General features: G+C 37.3%; 1 protein-coding gene across 1 annotated transcript in view; it reads right to left on the bottom strand.

Moving 5' to 3' along the window:
- The window catches only part of LOC127938629 (transcription factor IIIB 90 kDa subunit), a 64724-nt gene that overhangs the window by 18408 nt on the left and 25598 nt on the right, over positions 1-20718 (bottom strand). Inside the window, exons 8-16 of the mRNA XM_052535366.1 lie at positions 19329-19422; positions 18982-19108; positions 18337-18376; positions 17934-18029; positions 17486-17776; positions 7848-7912; positions 7374-7455; positions 6908-6960; positions 5989-6260 (exon numbers count right to left, since the gene is read on the bottom strand). Of these exons, the coding sequence (XP_052391326.1) occupies positions 5989-6260; positions 6908-6960; positions 7374-7455; positions 7848-7912; positions 17486-17776; positions 17934-18029; positions 18337-18376; positions 18982-19108; positions 19329-19422 (1120 nt within the window). The remainder of the gene's footprint in view (positions 1-5988; positions 6261-6907; positions 6961-7373; positions 7456-7847; positions 7913-17485; positions 17777-17933; positions 18030-18336; positions 18377-18981; positions 19109-19328; positions 19423-20718) is intronic.

Here is a 20718-nt window from a genome sequence, read left to right as displayed (position 1 = left end):
TAATTTACACAGTTGCTTCCTCGTCCTACAGCCACAGATTAAGCATTTATGTAATTCTAGTAACAATGTAGAAGTATTTGAGTACCCAAGCTAACAGTCTATTCACATATAACACGTTGAAGGCTGTATGGCAGAAATCAAACACTTCCACTATTACTGGTGTGTTCTTATGTGCTTTGTAGCTAAGCAACATATTTAAATGGCTCTTAGTGTGATCTCATTAAAAAAAAAAAAAAAAAAAAAAGAGGCTGGCCCATTTCAGAGGGAGCACTTCTGTTCTGTCGGGCCCATATGCCAGTCTGTCAATAATGCATGTAGATGAAATCTGACAGGGGGAAGTAATATTTCTGTTGAGCCAATATCATATAACAGCTGGCTTTCTGTAAATAAATCTAAGGGGGGAGAGATATGTAATGGGTGGAGGCTCTCCACCAGCTTCGGGTGCCACTACGCAGCTGTAATCCCTGCTCTCCATCTGGGGGTAGAAGCATTTAAGTTTAAATTTAAGTTGTGAATTTTTACTGTAGGGGCAGTCAGAGAGCAGATTGAGTGGTAGGTCTAAACATAAAATTCAAATATTCATAAATAATTCAAAATTAATGAGCTAAAATATACATTTGTCAGGGCTCTGTAATGGCGCTAGAATGAAAATAAAAAGCCGTAAAAAATAATACACACCAGCATTTTGAACACGACATGAGCCATAATGTCCGATTCACAAAAATGCCCGTAATGAACCAGTTCTTTTAATTAGTTGGTTTAAAGGAGCAGGCAAAAAAGGTACATTGTGTGTCCTTTAAAGAAAGAAGCTATACACACGATCTTTATAAGGGAATTCTGTAATTCTTTGACTTAAGAGTCATATGGCGGTTTCATTTTAAAAGCCAAATGCTTCATCGTCATTCAACAGCATTTATGATGCTCGAAACAAATACAAACCAAACGTTAAACCTTTATTTGATAAATAGCTTCTAGCAGAAACACAAGAAATGTTCCCATAAAAAAGGTGAAAAGGTGAAGGATAGAAGGCATGTAAACAAAACCAAACCATCAGGAAATGGAGTTCAAATCACCGTCTAAACTACTTTACAGCTGGTCTCCAATGACCTATAATAGCCAAACCCACTATTACTCCTTTAGGAGTGAACCTCATTCCTCCTCAAAGTGGTTGCACAGCTAGAAAAATATCAGTTGTAACCATTAAATATCACTGAACTCATATAAATCAGTGGGGAAGCGTGCAGTGGGGAAGCGTGAGAACAGCAGCAACACATTCCAAAAAAAGCTTCCCCTAAAAATACTTACAAAGCATCCTCTTTCTGAAGGACAAAGCCATTATGCATTCAGCTCCTTCTATCAGATCTAGGATGAGGGAGGAGAGACAAAGGAAAGACATGCAATCTGACCCTGGAGGAGGCAACAATTAGGGCCCAGTGGATTCTACACCTCGTGGTGACAAGGCATCTTATCACACTTCCTGCAGGCCACTGAGGAAGGCCCCCAGGGGTCTGACTCGGGGACAAGGCTTTGAGAGAAATAAAGATCCATGGAGGAGAAGAAAGGTGTGATTATCCTACTTATAACTCACCCTCCAGCAGTCCAGAGCAACAGAGGGGAGGTGGGATTTGTCCCTGATTTCACTATTGTGACTTTGTTCAGCATTGTGAGTGATTCCACCATGTCACACAGGCACATGAATAGAAAGTTCAAAACAAGTGTTACTTTTCATTCATCAAAGTTCTTACTGTTTTCTGTTCAAATAAATCCTGCCTTGGATTCTGACCCTACACTTTTTAAAAGTAGTCTATACATTTTCAACAGACACCCAAAAATGACTTGCAATAACTTGCAATTACTGCAATAACTGTACACTCAAATGTGCATTACACTAAAAGTATCCTGTAAACTGCCTCCAACACTCATATTATTCACAGTCACCAGCCATGGCACTGTTGAAGCGACTTCTTGATCATTGCCTACCACAAAACAGTGTGTGGGATTGAGAACGCCCTGAACCGAAAACACACGAAGAATGTGACATGGAGGGAAGCCTACATGGAACAAGTAGCAATTTTCTTCTCATCAAAGGGACCGCTGCTTAGAAACAGCTTTCGCCCAGAACCTGTAGCGCTTTGTGTATGACTAGGTGATCAAAACCTGGCAGTGGCAAGGAAAGTGCACAGGAGGTTCTATCACCTGCAATCACAATAACACCTGTGCATGCATATCTGCCCCATGGCACCAAGAGAGAAAAGTTTCCATTAATGGCTTCCAGTCAGTCACAGGATGAAAAGTGTGCTGTGACTGTGTCAGTCTCCCTCTGTGACTCTAGTGCACACGGAAGGGAATAGTAAGAGAGCTCGCAGCGTTTTTAACATGGCCTCTCTGCATCACCTGCAGATCTCTGGCCTTGTAACATCTGCTGAAGTGAGTGATGGGTGTGGAGGAGAGTCGGCGGGAGGCCCATAGAGCACAACAGGCAAGTTTTGAAAGGAAAAAACTCATACATTTTCTACATATTTTAACAGAAACGTATAAACCTTTCAAGACATGAGATATGAGATTATTAAGATTATATATACACTACCGTTCAACAGTTTGGGGTCAAATAAATTAAATTATCTTTTAAAATATACAGTATTCATAAAGAAAAGTTATTTTCAATTGCAATAATAACTTTTGAACGGTAGATGGAAAGAGTTTTTTTTAAATACTGTGGATAATATTATGGATAATGTGTTTATTTTCTATGATAGTCTAAGAATTATGAATTTCCCTCCCTTATTATTGCGATTTCATTAGAGCCACTCTAAAATCCAGAGTTATTTTTATTTTAAATGAAACAATCCAGCTGTTTCGCCTCGACCAAACAAAATTCCCATCAGCAGGATGTGGCTCCATTACTCCCACAACCAGACATCCTCAGGACTAACAGATCTTAAACCACTGATGAATGGCATCCTCAAACAATGGAGAACTCCATGCTGAGAGACCCGGCCCAAAACCCTTTGACCAAGCTCAGAGGTTGAGAAAGAGGCACAAGATGAAACTAGGAGGTCCTTCCTACCGTCTTATCTCACTTAAGCCTATGAGTACAACCACAAAGTCTTTAGAGAATAATTTTTCTATACAGCCAGACGGTTCCACGCTGGTCCTGTGTCAACGTGACCATGCTAGGAACAAACAAAATGACTCATTCTGATGTTTTTGTTGCTAGGGGGTGGTGAAGGGTTTATGGCGACAAGGAGCTCCATTGAGACGGACCAAATGACACTCCACAGTCGGTTGCCTTGGTTTCCTGCCCTCTAGAACACAAGTCGATAGGGACAATTGACAATCGAAGCCTTCTCCTTAACAATGAGCGAAAAGCCATACTGCTGGAAGTGGACTAACGTCAGGATGGAAACAATGACATTTTCATTTTGGAAACTGAGTTGGGTCATACAGAATGGGAGGATCTGCAAAATGCATCAGGGCACCCAGGCTCATAGGCTATTTCCGATTGTGCCAGGCAAAGTAAATGAGAGGCGCTGTGAACTTTACTCAGTGTAGGCCTGGTGGAAAGCACATCTCAGGAACAACTCTAACTCATACAGTCTGACCTTAAGCTAACATTTACAAATCAATCTCCACTCATGTTGTCAAGGGGCTAAAAAAAACAGCCTGGACCTGGTAGACAGCACAGATATTTATACTTCTACACTCCCAAATCCTCAGGGTCGATGCTGCTCCTCAAATGATGTGTCTGATTTCAAAGCGGTAGCTGTTACTGTAAAATGGGGATCAGAAACAGGATCAAGCAGCACGTTCTGTCGGGCTTTCACTTTTTCTGAGGTATGCCGAGAAGGGAATCATAGACAGGTCATCCTCAAGCAACAAGATCAGATTTACACTTCAAAAAGCAAATTCCAGCAGTTTTAAGAATGGCAAGCCTTTACCAAAAGACAAGGATATAAAAGGAAAAGGTACAGGTTAACACGTAAAAAAAGGGGGGGGGGGGGGGAAGAAATGACAGAACTTGAAAGCAATTATGTTCGTATCTTATAGGAGGAGTGCTTCACTGTTTCTGTTAGTTTGGAGGTCGTGCAGAGGTTCAATCTGGCAGCTGGTGTGTGAGGCTGGTAAAGGGGGAGGGGAGTTATCAAACTCTACCTGGTTAGCAGAGCGTCTAGAAGGGGTCTGTTAGCTCGTCAAGGCAGTGAAGAAGAGCAACAACAGCACCCATATAGACAAATATGAAAATATGTTTGAAGAAATGTGCTTTGATCAGTTGGAGTGCGAGTTTTCTGACAGAGAGCACTGCATGCATTGTGAACTATAGTATGAGCAATTGGGCAATTGTAGACATTTATTTCTACAAACTTAGTCCACCCAGTAGAGAAAAGGGGCTACTGGCTCTATTAAACCGTTTATCTCTAAGAGTACGGTGTAAAAAAACTTAGACAGTTGCTATTCATGTTGCAAGTCATGGAAACAAAACTAAAACTCTTTGCCCCCCCATGACAGCTCATTACAAATGTTCCCATGTTTCAACAGGAGTGGGAGCAAGCTCTTTCAACTGAAGCTGGAAGTTTATCGTCCAATTTGTTCCACAGTGTCAGCAAGCTATGATGATTTAATATTTTTACACTGGCCTCTGCTAGTCTGCCTGCTGATGGTGCGAACAACAGTTCAAAAAAAGACTACAACACTAGAGGATTTACCGGAATTTACTGACAAATACTGGCATTGAATGAAGTAAAAAAATAAATAAAAAAAAAAGACTTAGAACTATAAGCCTAACATATTGTCTTCAACTCGGAATTCCTGAATAAAATAGGGAAAAAAACCATCATTACCGTTATATTTGCCACACAAATATAACACAGCAGAAATCTTTTTAGTATTGATAATAATAAGAAATCAGCTTATTAGAATTATTTCTGAAAGACCCTGGAGAAAATTCAGCTTCTGAAGATTCATCACAGGATTAAATTACACTTTAAAAGATATTCAAATAGAAAATTATTATTTTAACTATTATTATATATTATTATTTAACTATTATTTATATATATATATATATATATATATATATATATATATATATATATATATATATATATATATATATATATATATATATATATATATATATATATATATATATATATATATATATATAAGTATGCATTATATTATATAATTTATATAACAATTTAAATAAAAAATTCAGTTCCACCAGACAAAGCGAGGGATAACACGAGCCGACTAAGTTTTTATATCTTCAGTAAATCTCAAAGGTAATAAAAGAAATGTGAGAGTTGTATAGTTTGTTTCAAACACATTCATGATTATACGATCGAAAAGAAAGGGGTCAGTAAATTGCCTTTTGGAAGCTTGAGGATATGAGGTCTCCGACAGCGTTCATATGTCTGGTTCATCATCATCTCACCATTCAGTATGAAATTAGTAATTATCATTAACGAAATGGACTGGAGGAAAGACATCACACAATGAGAAATGATCTTTCAGTGACAAAGTGTAGAAGTCATGATCTTTCGCTCCGTCTGTCGTATATTCATTACTTCTCTCACAGGGACGTTTGGAGCCCCAGAGGACTATTAATCGGACAAGGGGCAGGCTCCCAGCATGCACTACAGGGTGCCAGGTGATGGTAGACAGACAGTCCTGGCACCGAATTGATGACAAGCTTTCTCCTGATGGAAAAGACTGTGAAGGTCAGCCAAAGGAGCAAAGCAAAGTCCGACAAGAAGAAAAATGTAGTCCTCCAAGGGCAAAGGAACAGCCTTTTTGATCATATCCTTTGTCTGAGGAACAAAAGAGTCTCTATGCCACTTGGAGCAGTTCTCTGTTACTACATAAAGACAGACTTGGAGGTTTCACAAAGTGAAAAAGTAAAAAAAGTTGAAAGCGCACTGTGAGCCAACAGTAACCAAGTGAAAAAGAAAAAATAAACAACAGATTCACTCTTCACTAAATCCTCACCTCTTGCCCATGAGGCTTGCAGGTTTAGCGAGGCCAAGATTGCTCTTGTTTGGCTGCTTCTTGCGGCGGGTCAGCTTCTTGCGGCCAGAGCCACTGGCAGGCACATCCTCAGCTTGCTGGGTGGTGCTGCTCCCGCTGCCTTTGCTGTTGAGGTCCCGCAAAACATCATAATTGATCTTACTGGAGATCTTTTTCTGCTCCAGCATCTTCTCAATGGCCTCTCCCGCAGTGCTGGCCAGGATCGGTTCTCGCTTCTTGGATGACTTCTTTGGCTAGACAAATGAGAATAGGAGTTGTTCACAGTAAAAAACAAACATTGGAGTCAGAGCTTGGATGGCTCTTATTTATAGAGAAGAGTCCTTTGGCTTTCTAAAAACATTTCTGAAGGGTAAAAACAAACTGGTAATCACACAGCATCTGGGTATCATTTAAACAGTGCGTTTTCCTCACTAGGCCTTGATATACTGATGTCAGGCTAACAGCTGTCAACAATAAAATGACAGAATCCCATTAGTAGCCTGGGAAAGCTATCGAGTCCATCTGATCTGGTCACTGCTGACCATGTAGAAAAGAGGAACAAGTCTCTTCACAGTCAGCAAGTGGACTAGTTTACCTGAAATTGCTATCAGGCTCAAGGCAGCTCATTAGAGGTGCAGAGCAGGACAGGGCCAGTTAATCTAACCCCGACTGGGAGTCACGGTGCAGATGTCAGACAGCAGACAGGTTAAGGACAGGCAACACTGAGAGCCCGGGGTGAAACCAGAGGAGCAAATGAAGTTAAAATGGAAAGTATGCGGTCACTTAGGACATGCAGCTGCCGAGTGTCTGAAGACCCAGGCATGGGAGGAAAGCTCTTGTTGACAACATAAGAAAAAGGCAGATGTGCATTTACACACACACACACACACAACTTACTCACCTTCTCCTTATAGGTCCCTTCCTCCTTCTCTTTAGCTATTCTCTCCTCTTTTTCTGAAAAAAAAGTAACAAAATTTGAAAACACAATGGCTTTATCAAATGGAGTGTTTTAGTCTAGACACAAAAAGCATCTAAAAAAAATAAAGGGCTTTTTAAAAACTCAGAACACTTGCTGAGCAGATTAACTTTAGGAGGTGAATCTTTTATTTTTAATTTTTTATTATCTTTTTTATTTTTTTATTTTAATTTAGCAAAGTTCAATCATGGGATGAAATTGCAGTAAGTAGTTCACTGTGCCAGTATTAAAATAATAATAATAATAATAATAATCCTTCCTTACACTTAATTTTGTATATTTGTGGCTGAGCAGTCTCTTGGTAGGACACATGCCTCTGACATCAGCACAGATCACGTGGATGAGCTTGTGTTAATAAACGCATTAATCTCTTCTTCTCCTATTCGCTTACCTTTCTGTTCCTTCAAATACTCCTCGTTCTGTTTCATCCACAGCTCTGTCTTGGCCTTCACCTCGATCTCGTTCAAAATGTACTGCAGAGAAGATAACAGGCCCATGCTGATAAGTAAGGCTAATAGGTGATCATTTGTAAATCTGGGATGCAGAACATCAGACAGTTTTTTGAACTTCACATACGGTGGTAACCTGCTGAAGTTCAACCGAAGTTTCAAGCTCCATTTTCAGAAAACAACGCCGTAATGTGTTAAACTGCAAAAACTTTCTTTCTTTCCATAAGTATGTTTGCCTTGTTTTTCCACAAAAAAAGACTTACTTGAAAAGCTACATAAGACATAACACATGCTTTCAGAGATTATTAAACAAGCAAAAATTTAAGCACAAATCCAACATTTTGTGAGATTTATGTCTTATTACCTAACAGAAAGTTAACCCACAAATCCATTATTAACTTACATACATACTGTACCTTTTCAATCTCTTCTTCATCAATCCCATCCAGATCTAGTTCCCCATTTTTTGATTTATCTTCCACTACAAAAAGACACAAAAATTAATAAAGTAAGAAAAACATATTAACAAAAGAGTCTCATTTTGGGGGGAATAAATAGCATGCAAGCTTTTCCGGTAAATTTCCTGCATGACTGGAGTCTACAGATGTCTGATGGTGCACTACACAGGAAGTACTTTGGTGGTGTTCTCTCAATAAGGCACGCACTGGCAGCTCTTTGTTGTGTAATTGCCATTAATAGGCTTAGCGGTGATGTGAAAGGATTTTGTGTTCCTCAAATACTTTCCCAAATTGTCTTAAAATCCACAGTGTCATATTTACTAATCCCTAAATTAAAATCTCATATCGAGGTAAATATGAAGAGCAATGCTACTGTATGCTAATACAATGGCCTGATGTAACCTCAGATTCACATGTGTGTTATAAACACCACCATATGTCTGTAGGAATATATAAATATAAATAAGATCAGGGAAAGACGAGATAGACATGATGAAGGAAAACAATCACAAAACAAAGCGCATCTCTGCCTGTAAATGGGAATCTAATGGGTAGAGAATTGAAAACATATGTACATTTGGAATGCAATAATCAATAGTGTTTACTCATGATGGATCAAGAATAAACTATCTAGATAACACAAAAGAAACACTCTGATGCTGATTATCATTTGTATCATCTGATTATCATCAGTTTTGCGTGATATGCATGCTAACATTTTCAAAAACCTAGCCAAAGGATTGAACTAAAGCAAACAATGACACACACGCAAACCTTTCTCTGTAAGCGACTTGAAAGATGGTTTTAGTATGAAGACAATGCTTTCAAATGTATAGAGCTGAAAAAGACAGCCTGGGAAAAGTGTGATTGGATTGGTGGAGCCTCTGTGGATCAAGACCAGATGTTCATTGACTGAACATAGAGAGATCTGAATGCCTTCTCTACTGTAGCCATCCGACTCGCATTCACACGCTTTGACGTTCTCACAGCGAGACTGGCCAGGGAGAACGGATTTAAATATCTGAACTGAGACAAGAAAATAGGTCACAATCTGTCCCCATCTCAGATTCTTACACTTGCATGTGTGAGGTTTAAGACACTTCACACTACTTCAAAAGCTGTAGTGTCCAGTATCATTTGAGTTGGAGACATCAGAGGCACCTTCTAAAATTTATAAATCTAACATTACTTCAATAATAAAATATGATCACTTTAAAAAAAATTATATAGTATTATGTAGAATATAAAACCATGTCTTTATAAACAGTGTGTTGTCTTGTTATAATATCATTATTAATTTCTTACATTGATCATTATACATGAAAATATGCAGTTGCCTTTATGTTTTAGTTAGTGGGTACTTCATTAAAGGAGCACATCTGTAGGTTCTGGGTAAAAACAAGTTTATAGACCCATTAAAAAGATTAAACTGTTGACAAATTTATAGCTAGTTTCCTAAATAACAACACATCCAGTTTAACATCGGAAGGTATATCTGTCCTCCCAATGTTGGTCAAGCAAATGTGTACATATGTACTTATGTACATGTTTTTGTCCTAACTCAAAATTTCAGTAAAAGGCCAGTTACTCATATAAAATGTTTGTGTTTTTTCTTGCTGCTTTCTTCATACCATGTATTACATCTTCTACTATCTCCAACAGCCCGCTCCTCTAATACCTGGTTTTCAACTGGGAGGTGAATTCGAAATCTTTAGCAGGACTTTAATTGAATCCAGGTATCTCTTCCATAAGACGGAAATAGGTACTTGCTCAGGCATGGACCAACATGGGCATACTGGTCTAAAAGGGAATCATGCTTGTTTGCAGGCAGCTTGGAGTGGCTGTCACATATCAAACCCAGTGGAGCAAATCACAGAGTTTCCCCAGAGCGACTGCACAGCCGGCTTGGATAGAAGAGAGAAAGAAAAACAACATGGCGAGATCAAGTTTCTGCTCTTTGGAAGGTTGGAGTATGGCTGATTGCGATTGAATAGATGATGGTAGCCTCTTACAAAGAGCTCCAATTTCAAAGGAGTTGAAAACCGTGAAAGGAGTCACCCAAAGGTCACACAGGCAACCAGGAGGGAATGGTTATACAGCCTCAAGTCACCAATTTTAGTAAAATTATGCAGCCCAAAAATTAAATAAATCAATCACATTGTCAAAAAAATTGTCTGCAGAATACAGAAATACAGAATGTAGCACTGTTCAGTCACACAGAAGTTACTTTCGAACTAAGCAGCTTTCTGTTTGTAATTGTTGAATTTGCGTGACCAACTGAACTCAAAACAAAATCGAATGCTCATAATTAGAGTTTGGAACCGAGAACTGTGAGCAATTTCTACATTTAGTTTCTAAAAAAGGTTTTGGTGTGACACGTGACTAAGCACTGTGAGCAGTCTTGCGCTGGTGTTCTGATGATTCAGCGTTTCCCCTAAAAGATGTCACAAACTGAATAAAAGAAAAGTCAACCAGCCTGCGTCTTTAACTGCCGAACACGTTTTTTGTGAACTGTAATATATGTTGAATTTGCCAACCTTTAAATTAAGTTGACAGTAAGTAATAAACAGCATTGAGCATTGAGTAGGTGAGTATTGTGCATTTTTCTTTACCACTATTTTTTAATAGTTGTTTAATGATTTTAATGGAACCGGAACCGGAATCAGAATCGGAACCGGAACCGTTAGGTGGAACTGGAACCAGAATTTTTTTTACAATTCCAAACCCTACTCATAATGCAATATGCTCCAACATATTTCAATGAGAAACGAGCCTCTAACATGAGAATGCACTTGACTGAACATAATCCAGATTACATAATGAATCATATGAATCATTATGCAAATGAACAGATCAGCTTGATGCTCCACTGTGAAATGCCACAGAGATGAATGAATACTGGGAGCAACATTTGCATTTTGAGTTTGAAAGGATGAATGTTTGTAGATTATTTTAGAAGTCATTATATTATAAACTACAACCTGTGAATTGCTGCAATAAATAATAATACTGATTATTAAAATAATCTATTTTTTTCCATTTAATCAAATTTATTTAAAGTACAACTATTGTTTTAATTGAAAGGATGAATTATTAGATTTCTTACAATGCCAAAAAAAGACGACTATGTTATGAAGACCCACTGAGATTTACTCTAGATCTAAACTAACTTCTTTTGCTCAAAGCTTGAAAAAGAATTGAAAAATCTTGTGGACTGAACATGTTTCAAGCTCATACAAAAACCAGGACAAGGTGGAAAAAAACCCTCTTGCAATATGGCAAGATAACCTCTGAGGGCCTTTTCCAACCTCACCACCTGCTCACTCTGACTGTGCCATGGGCAAGCAGCCCAAGAAGAGAAGAATATATGTGTCTGTGTGTGTATTATTGTCTTTGGGTCAGCTACACTATCTTTTAAATCAGACTCTATATCTGCCCTAACACATTGACATTCTGCACATGCCGTTAACTACAGATGTGGATAGACTACAAAAGAGCCTTTTGCTCTCTGCTATCCCTCAGCGTGTTTTGATCATGTCAGACACATCTGCTTGAAAGGTTAAATGCTGTATTTGCCAGCAGAAGCTGTGCTTTCCCATGTGTCATTCAGTGAATGTCCTCCTAGACTAACTGTCATCTCCATCTACTCTCATCCCCCAAGCCATTGGTCAATCTAAATCAAGCACAACTGTCTGACTGCATGCAGGCCATTAGATCGATACTTTACACATGCAAGCAGGAGTGGTATTAACAGCAGAGAGAGGAAGGGACAGCACTCAGAGCGCACTGGACCATAAGGCAGCATCATCACAGCCAAAGCTCAGTGCAAAACAGGAAATGCAGTGAAGCAATGCAGTATGGGACAAGTTGCAAGCAGGTGTAATAAATCAGTGTCCCTGCTGCAGTAAACTCATGGCATGCCCCTCAATAAATACAGACAGGAGAATTTCACTTTTTTTACCCCAGGAATAGCCGCTTTAAACTGTGAACTTTAGGGGCCATTTACTTTATCTGTTTATGCTGTTTTTTAATGCTGGTTTTTCAGGGACTCAAAGCATGAGCTCTGAAATAAATAAATGCCGTGTCTATTAAATGCCATCTATAATGTCCCTTTTTACAAGATGTAATATTAATCTTATGGCTCTCCTGAATGTGCATGTGAAGTTTCAGCTCAAAATACCATACAGATTGTTTATAATAACGTGTTGAAAAATGTCTTTTTTGGGGTGGGTCTAAAAATGGCTGTTTCGGGGGTGTGTTCCTTTAAATGAAAATGAGCTGCAACTTCCTGCCCGACTCCAGAAGGGGGCGTAGCCAAGCAGTCTCTACTTTGCATATGGCAGTAAACAGAGAGGAAAAGCAACATGAGTGAGAGTGAGACAACCGGTATTCAGCCGTAGATGTACGAACTGGACTCAGACCCAGAATAAGAGGAGACTACAGCAGAAGAAACAATGCGAATGAACCAGAATGTCTCAGAATGTTAGTTTGAATCATTTGTGTACTTGTAGTTTTTCACAGCCGCCCTGTAACGATGGATGCGACACAGCCTATTGCACACAGACAAAATAGAGGACATGGCACAACACACTGAGAACTGAGGTTATATTAACACACACCTGTCAGTCAATAGCGGTGGGCTATTCTCAATATGATGTCATATCGCAGACAGGGTCCAAATAGCTTGGTTTTTGATCTTGGTTTGGTTTTATGAAGATTAAAAAAAATAAAATTTTCATTCTAAGATAAAATTTGTACACACAATACATACATTTCTGTCCAAACTACTTGTAAAGGTAAAATGCAAAATAGGGCCCTTTAAAAGAAGTTAGAAAATTATCACAGCATTTTAATTTAAAGTATGAAAAATGGTTATTCATTTTGATATTTCCTAAGATTTTACATTGAACAAGTGTTTATAAAGATAAATTAGTGTTAAATGACGACAAAGCAGTGCTATTTTAGTGTTAGTTATCTATTGTTATAGCACTTACTATTTTGAATAAACTTACATTTTTCCATTTAGTAAATATGCTTTAGTCATTTTAGTTTTTAATTATTAATATTTAGCTTTAATCTATTCTATAACAGTTTTAGTCATTTTCATCTAATATTTATATTTCATTTTATTTCAGCTTTATTTAAACAAACTAAAACTATTTTTATTAATAGTTTTAGTTTAACTTAACAATGATAATACAGTAAAAAGGCAATATAAATGTACAGATTGTACAACACTTAATAAAATAGATAGATATTGGCTGATACAGTGGAAACAACTCTAATATTGTCTGATAACTACTATGGTTTCTGTTATATTATAAATCCCTAGTAAAAATGCATTGTGTGTGAAGAGCCTGCTGTAAGTCCACGAGGGGCTGAGGAAACTCATTAGTATGCTTATTATAACGCCATTAGTGTACCACATACTAATTAGGTTTAAACCAAAAGAGTCACATAACTGTCTTCAGTTAGATCAATATGTGTCTTTATTTTTCCAAATTTTATACTAGCCTTTTTTTCCACTTACACTGAGGGAAAAGAGAAATGGGGAACAGGATTGTTAAATGTCACAAGCTGGATACAAACTGTTTCGCCTACATGAGCACCATAGGTCAGCATATGAGCATGTCTGCTAACTGCTTGGTTCCAAAACAGTAACAGTAGTCATTGATGATTCAGAGAAATGTAGAAAACTTGATGAAAAACACATGTTGTCCGTGCAGGGGAAATTAAGATTCTTTTGAAGCCAGAGCGTTCAATTCTCTTGGTAAAGCTGCCGTTACTGAGATTCTCAATGCTCCAAGATTGCAAAATAACCTGGATCCAGGAAAGCTTTGTAAAAACAGGAAGGCTTCTCGTTTGAGGAAAGTTCCTCTCTCCTCTCAAGACATGTTGGATAATGCCTGGCATTTGAAATGGCAAAGTTTAAACAAGGTTCATAAAACCACAGCAACCCCAAGGGAAAATCTTTCCCGTATTTTTATCTTTTCTTTCTTTCTCTCTCTCACGCAAACGGAGTCAATCTGAAATGCATTACCCAAGATCTGGTGGCCAGCTCTGTATGGGGCTGCAATATACTAAATAATGAAAAACAAAAATTGATAATAGACTCCCAAACCCCTTTATCATCATCAGAATAAAATTCATATTTCACTGCCCTTGCTGCTCTGGAAAATATATATGAATTAAATAAGCGGCACTCCTCAGATGACTTTGGAGGGAGATTTCTGGGTTAAAATGCCAGTGGGAAGTGAACCTGTGTGGAACAGATGCTATTGATGGAAAGGAGGCTGTGGAATTGGCCAGTCGCTCTCTTCACTTCACTGACAGTTAGAGAGTGAAAATCTCATGTATCCCCAGAGAACTGAGGAGACAGACAGTCTGAAAGAGTGAGACACTTCAGTACCAACAGCCTGTCAGAGTGAGAGAGGCATCTGCCAGACCTCACACACACACACACACACACACACACACATTCTTGGTCACTTGTTTTCTACCTCTCTCACTCACTTTGTCTCTGTCTGTCTCATGTTCCCTATTTAGAGAACACAAAATGTATACAGACCTGTATATTACAGCAGTTACTGCTGCATTTCAGTTCCTACTACACTGGAATATGCCTACTCATAATACGATTATAAATACTTAAATAAGCGACTTACAAAGTAAATTTAAATAAAATACAATAAAAATAGTATTGGCTAACTATCCATGGTGTTACCCTGCCTGGGGCCACAAATGCTTAGATATACAAAGCTTAAAATTTTTTTTTTTTTACAGTTTTTCTGTATCCTTGCGTTCGCACACAAAAAAAAACATATTCACAACCCAATATTCAGAGTGGCCAGCAGTGCATCTTTGGCCTTCATTGTCTGCTGTGTATTGTTGTGAGTACTGAGAGTCACTCATGTTGAGTGGAACCCCATAAAGCCGTCTTTATGAGCGACTAAGAGGCTTTCACTCCTGCAGAATCATCACCTTCTCCTGCAAAAGGACAATGATGATGAGGGAAATGTATCAGCAAACTGCCATAGCAGAATTAGAAGACAGAAAGCCGCTCAGACAGCATATCACATTCTAAACTGCTTTAAAATGAAGCAGCTCGGCTCCAATCTCCTAGGCTGGCCGGGTGAGACACATGCTGCATTCAGATAAACCACCGCTGCTTGTCATTTTGAGCTGCAGGGAACACCTAGGTCGAGGAGTCGTCAGGGGTCAGAGGTCAAAGGTTAAAAGGGAATGGCCCGAGTTCAGCTAGCGAGCAGGTGCTGAGGTCAGAGGAGTATTGCTGAGCCGATCTTGTGATATTCTGTTGGGTCCTGTGACATTTTATTTTCAGAGTTGTCTTTCAATAATCTAAAGCTTTTTGCAAATAAAGTGATCTGCTGCAGACAGCTGCAGCCATTGATTGAATGCATCCTGACCAAAAGATGTTCTTAACAATGGGCTCAATGTCATCAATACTTTGAATATTAATACTGCTTAACCTCACTAACATAAAAAAAAATAATAACAATTAAGAAATTAATACTTTCATTCAGCAAGAATGAATAACTGACACTGAATATGAATACATAACATTGATAACAATAATAAATATTTCTTGAGCAGCATATCAGATCATGTGACACTGAAAACTGAAGTAAGGGCTTCTAAAAATCACAGGAATACCTTTCATTTTAAAATATATTAAAATAGAAATCAGTCATTTTAAATTTTAAGAATATTTCACAATATCACAGTTTTTTTTAGATCGAATAAATGCAGCCTTGGTGCATGAGCATGGAAAACATTACTGTAGTACAGGCATTATTTTTGTTTAAATGAGCCCTCTCATATTGCTTTAACTGAATGACAATTAAATAAGGAATACAGTCATCTGTGCAAGTAAAACAGGACAGCATTTAATAACCTTGGAGTAAAGCTCCATACGTTTCTGCCTCTGAAATCATATGCTCTCTATAAACTGAAATGAGATCAGCATAAAAACACTATAATGAGAAAGTACATCTGTGGCTTTTGCTCTGCCATACAGCATGAAGCGGACAGATTGGAGCAGCTCTTATAAAATGTCTTAAAAGGATTTCAAAAAGCTCTAAGTGATTATGTCTGGCAGACCCTCCATCGGAGCGCTGACTTTCACAATAGGAAAGGGTTAAAGCTTTCCTAAAGATTAAACATTCACCACATTTCCTACAGTCATCTATCTTATTACAAAGAAACCCAGTGACTTTGAAGACTAACTTGAACTAATTCTGCTTGATATAATCAGGAAACATTTTGCTTCATCAGACAAATGGATCACAAGAGTTTGGACCTTTATAAAAATGGGATAAAATATTATTCATAATATAATATTGTTATGAAATAGTATTTCAAGCAATTCAAATCATTCATAAGACTAACGGACCCATACGTTTTATGTATTTATTTCTTAATATTTAAGTCAACGTGAAATGGAAACTGAAACATTTTAGCCCCCATTGTGAGACGTATATCCAAATGAAAAGGCTTCTCAAATGAGAAAAATAATGTAAGATAGGACTTAATTTAGTCCATCAGGAATTAATTTGGACAGCGATCATTTCATGTGAGTGGCAGGTTGCTGGAGGGGAGGGATGGAAACTTGGCTGGCTTAGTGAGCCACTATTGGCCACTCATCTTGGCTATTGATTATTGTTTTTGATGTAAAATTACAGTTGGTACTTTTTTTTTTTTTTTTACTCATGATATATATGCAATGATGAATTCTTTAGAATAAATGCTGCAAATTCCATAAAAAGAAGAACTGTCAGTTTTACTTTCATGATGAATTTAAATAATGTTGCTAATCTGATGACCAATAATCCTACATGATTCCTGAACCCTAAATATCCATTAATTCTTCAGTCGTCTGTGACCAGAATTCATTTAGTCTATTTTCAAGATTTTTTCACGACCCTTTGAGAATTTAATAATTGCTGTGTGCTAGGCCAAACCAAGTCAAACTCATATTCCTGATATTTCCACGTTTCCCAGTACTGTGGGAACCCTGGTAGACCTTTGAGCCATAATCAACACCTTTTACTATGTTTTCCCTTAAAATGCTAAAAGAAAATGTGAAAAAGGTTTGCAGATTTCATTTAGAACTTTGGTTCTAGACTTTCAGAGGGTCCCGCCAATCATTTCAGTCATAGAAGTGGAAGAAAAATTTATATATATATTAAATTATTCTTAATTAATTTTGCCAAAAGCACTATACATAAAGATGTACAAGATTAAACTGACAGCCTATTTTTCAGTTTTTTTTTATTTTATTTGTATTAATAATTTAATACTAAAATAATATAATCAGTTTAGATAATTGTAAGTAATAATGTATTGTCTTGGGAGTCTCTGAGTCAAAACGGTTAAGCTACTGTACTATTGACTAAACTTATTTTTTCACAAAAAAGCATTATTAGAAAAACAGGAAATGCTGAAAGTTGAGTGTATACAGTACATAACTCATAATTTATCATATAAAACAGCAAAGAAAGACACAGTATGTTATAATGAATGCTTTGTTTGGCCAAAGAGAACATCATACTGTGCTGAGGAAGTGGCACACTCACTGTTTGTTGTGTCTTCTTCTGTGATGCATTCCCGAATGGAGTCTGTTAGACCAAGGCTGGCCGCACTGGGCAGAGGGCCGAGGAGGGCTGTCATTGGCACGTGTGTGGCTTGACTGGAGAGCGGTACTGTATTCCTGCTCCCCTCCTGATCCTCCGTTCCTCCCTGGTCCCCCTGCTCAAGCACCTGACTGAAGAACTCGTGGCTGAGATGTTGGGCTGCTGCCTCCATTTCCTCATCCTCTATGTCTTCATCTCCAGTCATCCCAGAGTCCAAAGACACACAGTCATCATCTGAAAGGATGTTACAGCATGAAACAAAAAGCTATATCTACACGTGAATCAGCATAAAACTACACAATCCTCTCCATTAAGAACAAAAGGCATCAGCAAACAGTGCTCAGATGAGCCTAGGGGTAATAAATGATGCAGAGCACTTGATTTGATCTACCTTCTCTTGCGTAGGAGGCATAAATCCCTCTCAGTTTGGTTCTGCTGCTCGCTGCCAGCTGTGTCTCAATCTCATCGCGGTATGAGTTGATCTCACCTGCAGACAACGTACACACACATACACATTAGCTTGATGTCTGATAGACAGTTTGATTTCTTGTCTGAAATATATTCAGCATTCAACATTGATTCCTTGGTAGAGTGTGTTCAATGTTCAGATCATGTATGCTAATGGCACGTCAAGTAATGATGTATAGTCCTTAAATATGGAGGTGTTTATGGAAACAGCTGCTGTCGGTAAGGTGGACAAGATAAGCCAAGATAACCGCACTACAGAGAGCATTCAGATGCCATGTTGAGTCAATAGCGAGAATCAATATCTCATTCCAGGAGGACAGACTAACCTTGGTATTCCTCAAGTTTCTTGGTCAGCTCCTGCTCCAGCTGAAACAATGGCATTTCAATTAAGAGAACCATTTATCCAGAGTCTCATATGGCTGAATCTTATATTCATAGCTTCATATCATGTCACACACACACCATTGTATTGGGTAAGTAAGATTTTGTAATGTTTCTGAAAGAAATTTCTTATGCGTACCAAGGCTGCATTTATTTAATAAAAATTTTAAGTAAAAGCAGTCATATTTAAAATAGCATTTTTTTGTATATTTGATTTTAAAAAAGTAATTTATTCTTTTGACGGTTAAGCTGAATTTTCAGCATTATTACCCCAATCTTCAGTGTCACATGACTCTTCAGAAATCATTCTAAGAGTTTACTTCTGAAGAAAAATGTCTTATTATTATCAATGTTGAAAACAGTTGTGCTGCTTAATATTTTTGTGGAAACGGTGAAATATTTTTTCAGGATTCTTTGAATAGGAAGTTCAAAAGGTCAGCATTTATTTAAAATAGAAGACTTTTGTACATTTATTTATAAATGGCTTTTACTTTTGATCAGTTTAATGTGTCCTTGCTAAATATAAGAATAAGTTTCTTTCAAAAATAAATAAATAAATATCTAAACAGCAATGTGTCCCCCATGTGTACCTGCTGCATCTTGAGTTTTTTCTTTCCTGCAACAAAAGACGGAGGATCACATTCTTTCTCAAGGTCCACTCGCATGAACTCATCGATGGTCAGAGCACTGGTGGGGGTCTCCTCAAACTCTGTCAGCCTGGTTGACACAGTTATTCAATTATATTTAATAAAATTGACAAGATATATCTAATATTGACTGATACCAATATTGCACCACTATATATAATCTACTGTGACATTAAATGTGAGGTATTTAAACATTATGTATCAAACATTGGTTGGGACACTATTTGTCCTTGGGTGACAAAAGCAGTTAATTTCTCTAAAAATCTGCTCAGATCAGCCATGATATTCACCTTTTCCTCAGCGTGGCCTCACACACCTTGACGACAGATATCACCTCCTTCACCGTACGACGGAATTCATGCATACGAGCAGCTACGAGCAGAGCTGGGAGGACATGGGAGAGGAAATGAGGATAAATGTCCATGGACAAATGTTGCAAAATGTCCCAAACAGTATTGTTCTCAATTTGCATGACATTTCACCACTGTGCAAAATATACAGTGTATCTACCATACAGAAGTGTTGAGAGTGCATTTTCTATAGTAAGGGAGCATTTGTAAAAAGAATCTCTGAAGATACTGAGGTGTGTTGTGCAATATAATAACCTGGTTAGTAGGCATTATGTAAATTGTGCTGCGGAGTTGTGTTTAAGAGAAAAAAAACAAAACAAGACTATACAATCCTATTTGCATTCACTGTCAACATAAAACCAAATGCCCATCCAATATATTTAGACAATATTTCTATAAGCAAACAATATATTAATTTACTAACACTTGTGTGGGTTTTTTCTTTTTTAATCCTAAAGCACAAAAAAAAAAAAAATTCAGATCACTTATTAAAATGTTTACTAACATGAATTAAATTAAAAATAAATGTATGCATTTAGCAGACGTTTTTATCTGAAGCGACTTACAGTGTTATTAAATTATTACAATTTAAAATGTGATTTTATTTGAATAGATTTCAAAATTGTAATTTATTCCTGTAATGCAAAGCCGAATTTTCAGGAGCCATCACTTCAGTCTTCAGTGTCACATGATCTTTTAGAAATTATTCTGATATGCTGATTTGCTGATCAAGTAACATGTGGAAATGGTGATACATATTCAGGATTTTTTGATAAACAGAAAGAGAATGGCATGTATTTGAAATTGAATATTTTGTAAAAGTTTGTACTGTCAAATGAATCAATTAAATGAATTAAAATTAACTGTATCAGGGGTTAAAGCAAAAAAAAAAAACTTTAACATTTGAAAGGATACTATGGCAAAGTTATTGCTTTATTTATTCAAACTGACTTTCTTTTTCACGAATATATGATTGACCTGCAGAAAGAAAGCTGTATCATACACTTGAAAAATTATGAGCTATATTACCTCTTATCGACACTAGGGGTGTGGTGTGACAATACACTTAGCTCACGAGATGAGACAAAATACAGATACTTATTTTGCACTATTTTTAAGAATTCTTCAGTGACAAAATACTTATCTTTTAATTGCAAAAAGTAAATATTTAATATTTAATTTAGAAATATTTTTACTAATCTAGGGCTGTAACTAATGATTATTTTGGTAATCAAGTAATCTACTGAATATTTTAACAATCTGATTTTTTAACAAACCAACCTAAGTGAAAAACAGGCTTTAGTATGACTATTTATATATAAGCTAATGA

The sequence above is a fragment of the Carassius gibelio genome, chromosome A20 (assembly GCF_023724105.1).
Source record: "Carassius gibelio isolate Cgi1373 ecotype wild population from Czech Republic chromosome A20, carGib1.2-hapl.c, whole genome shotgun sequence".
In the NCBI taxonomy this organism is placed as follows: domain Eukaryota; kingdom Metazoa; phylum Chordata; class Actinopteri; order Cypriniformes; family Cyprinidae; genus Carassius; species Carassius gibelio.
The sequence above is the reverse complement of the archived record's forward strand: the minus strand, read 5'-3'. Positions and strand labels throughout refer to the sequence as shown.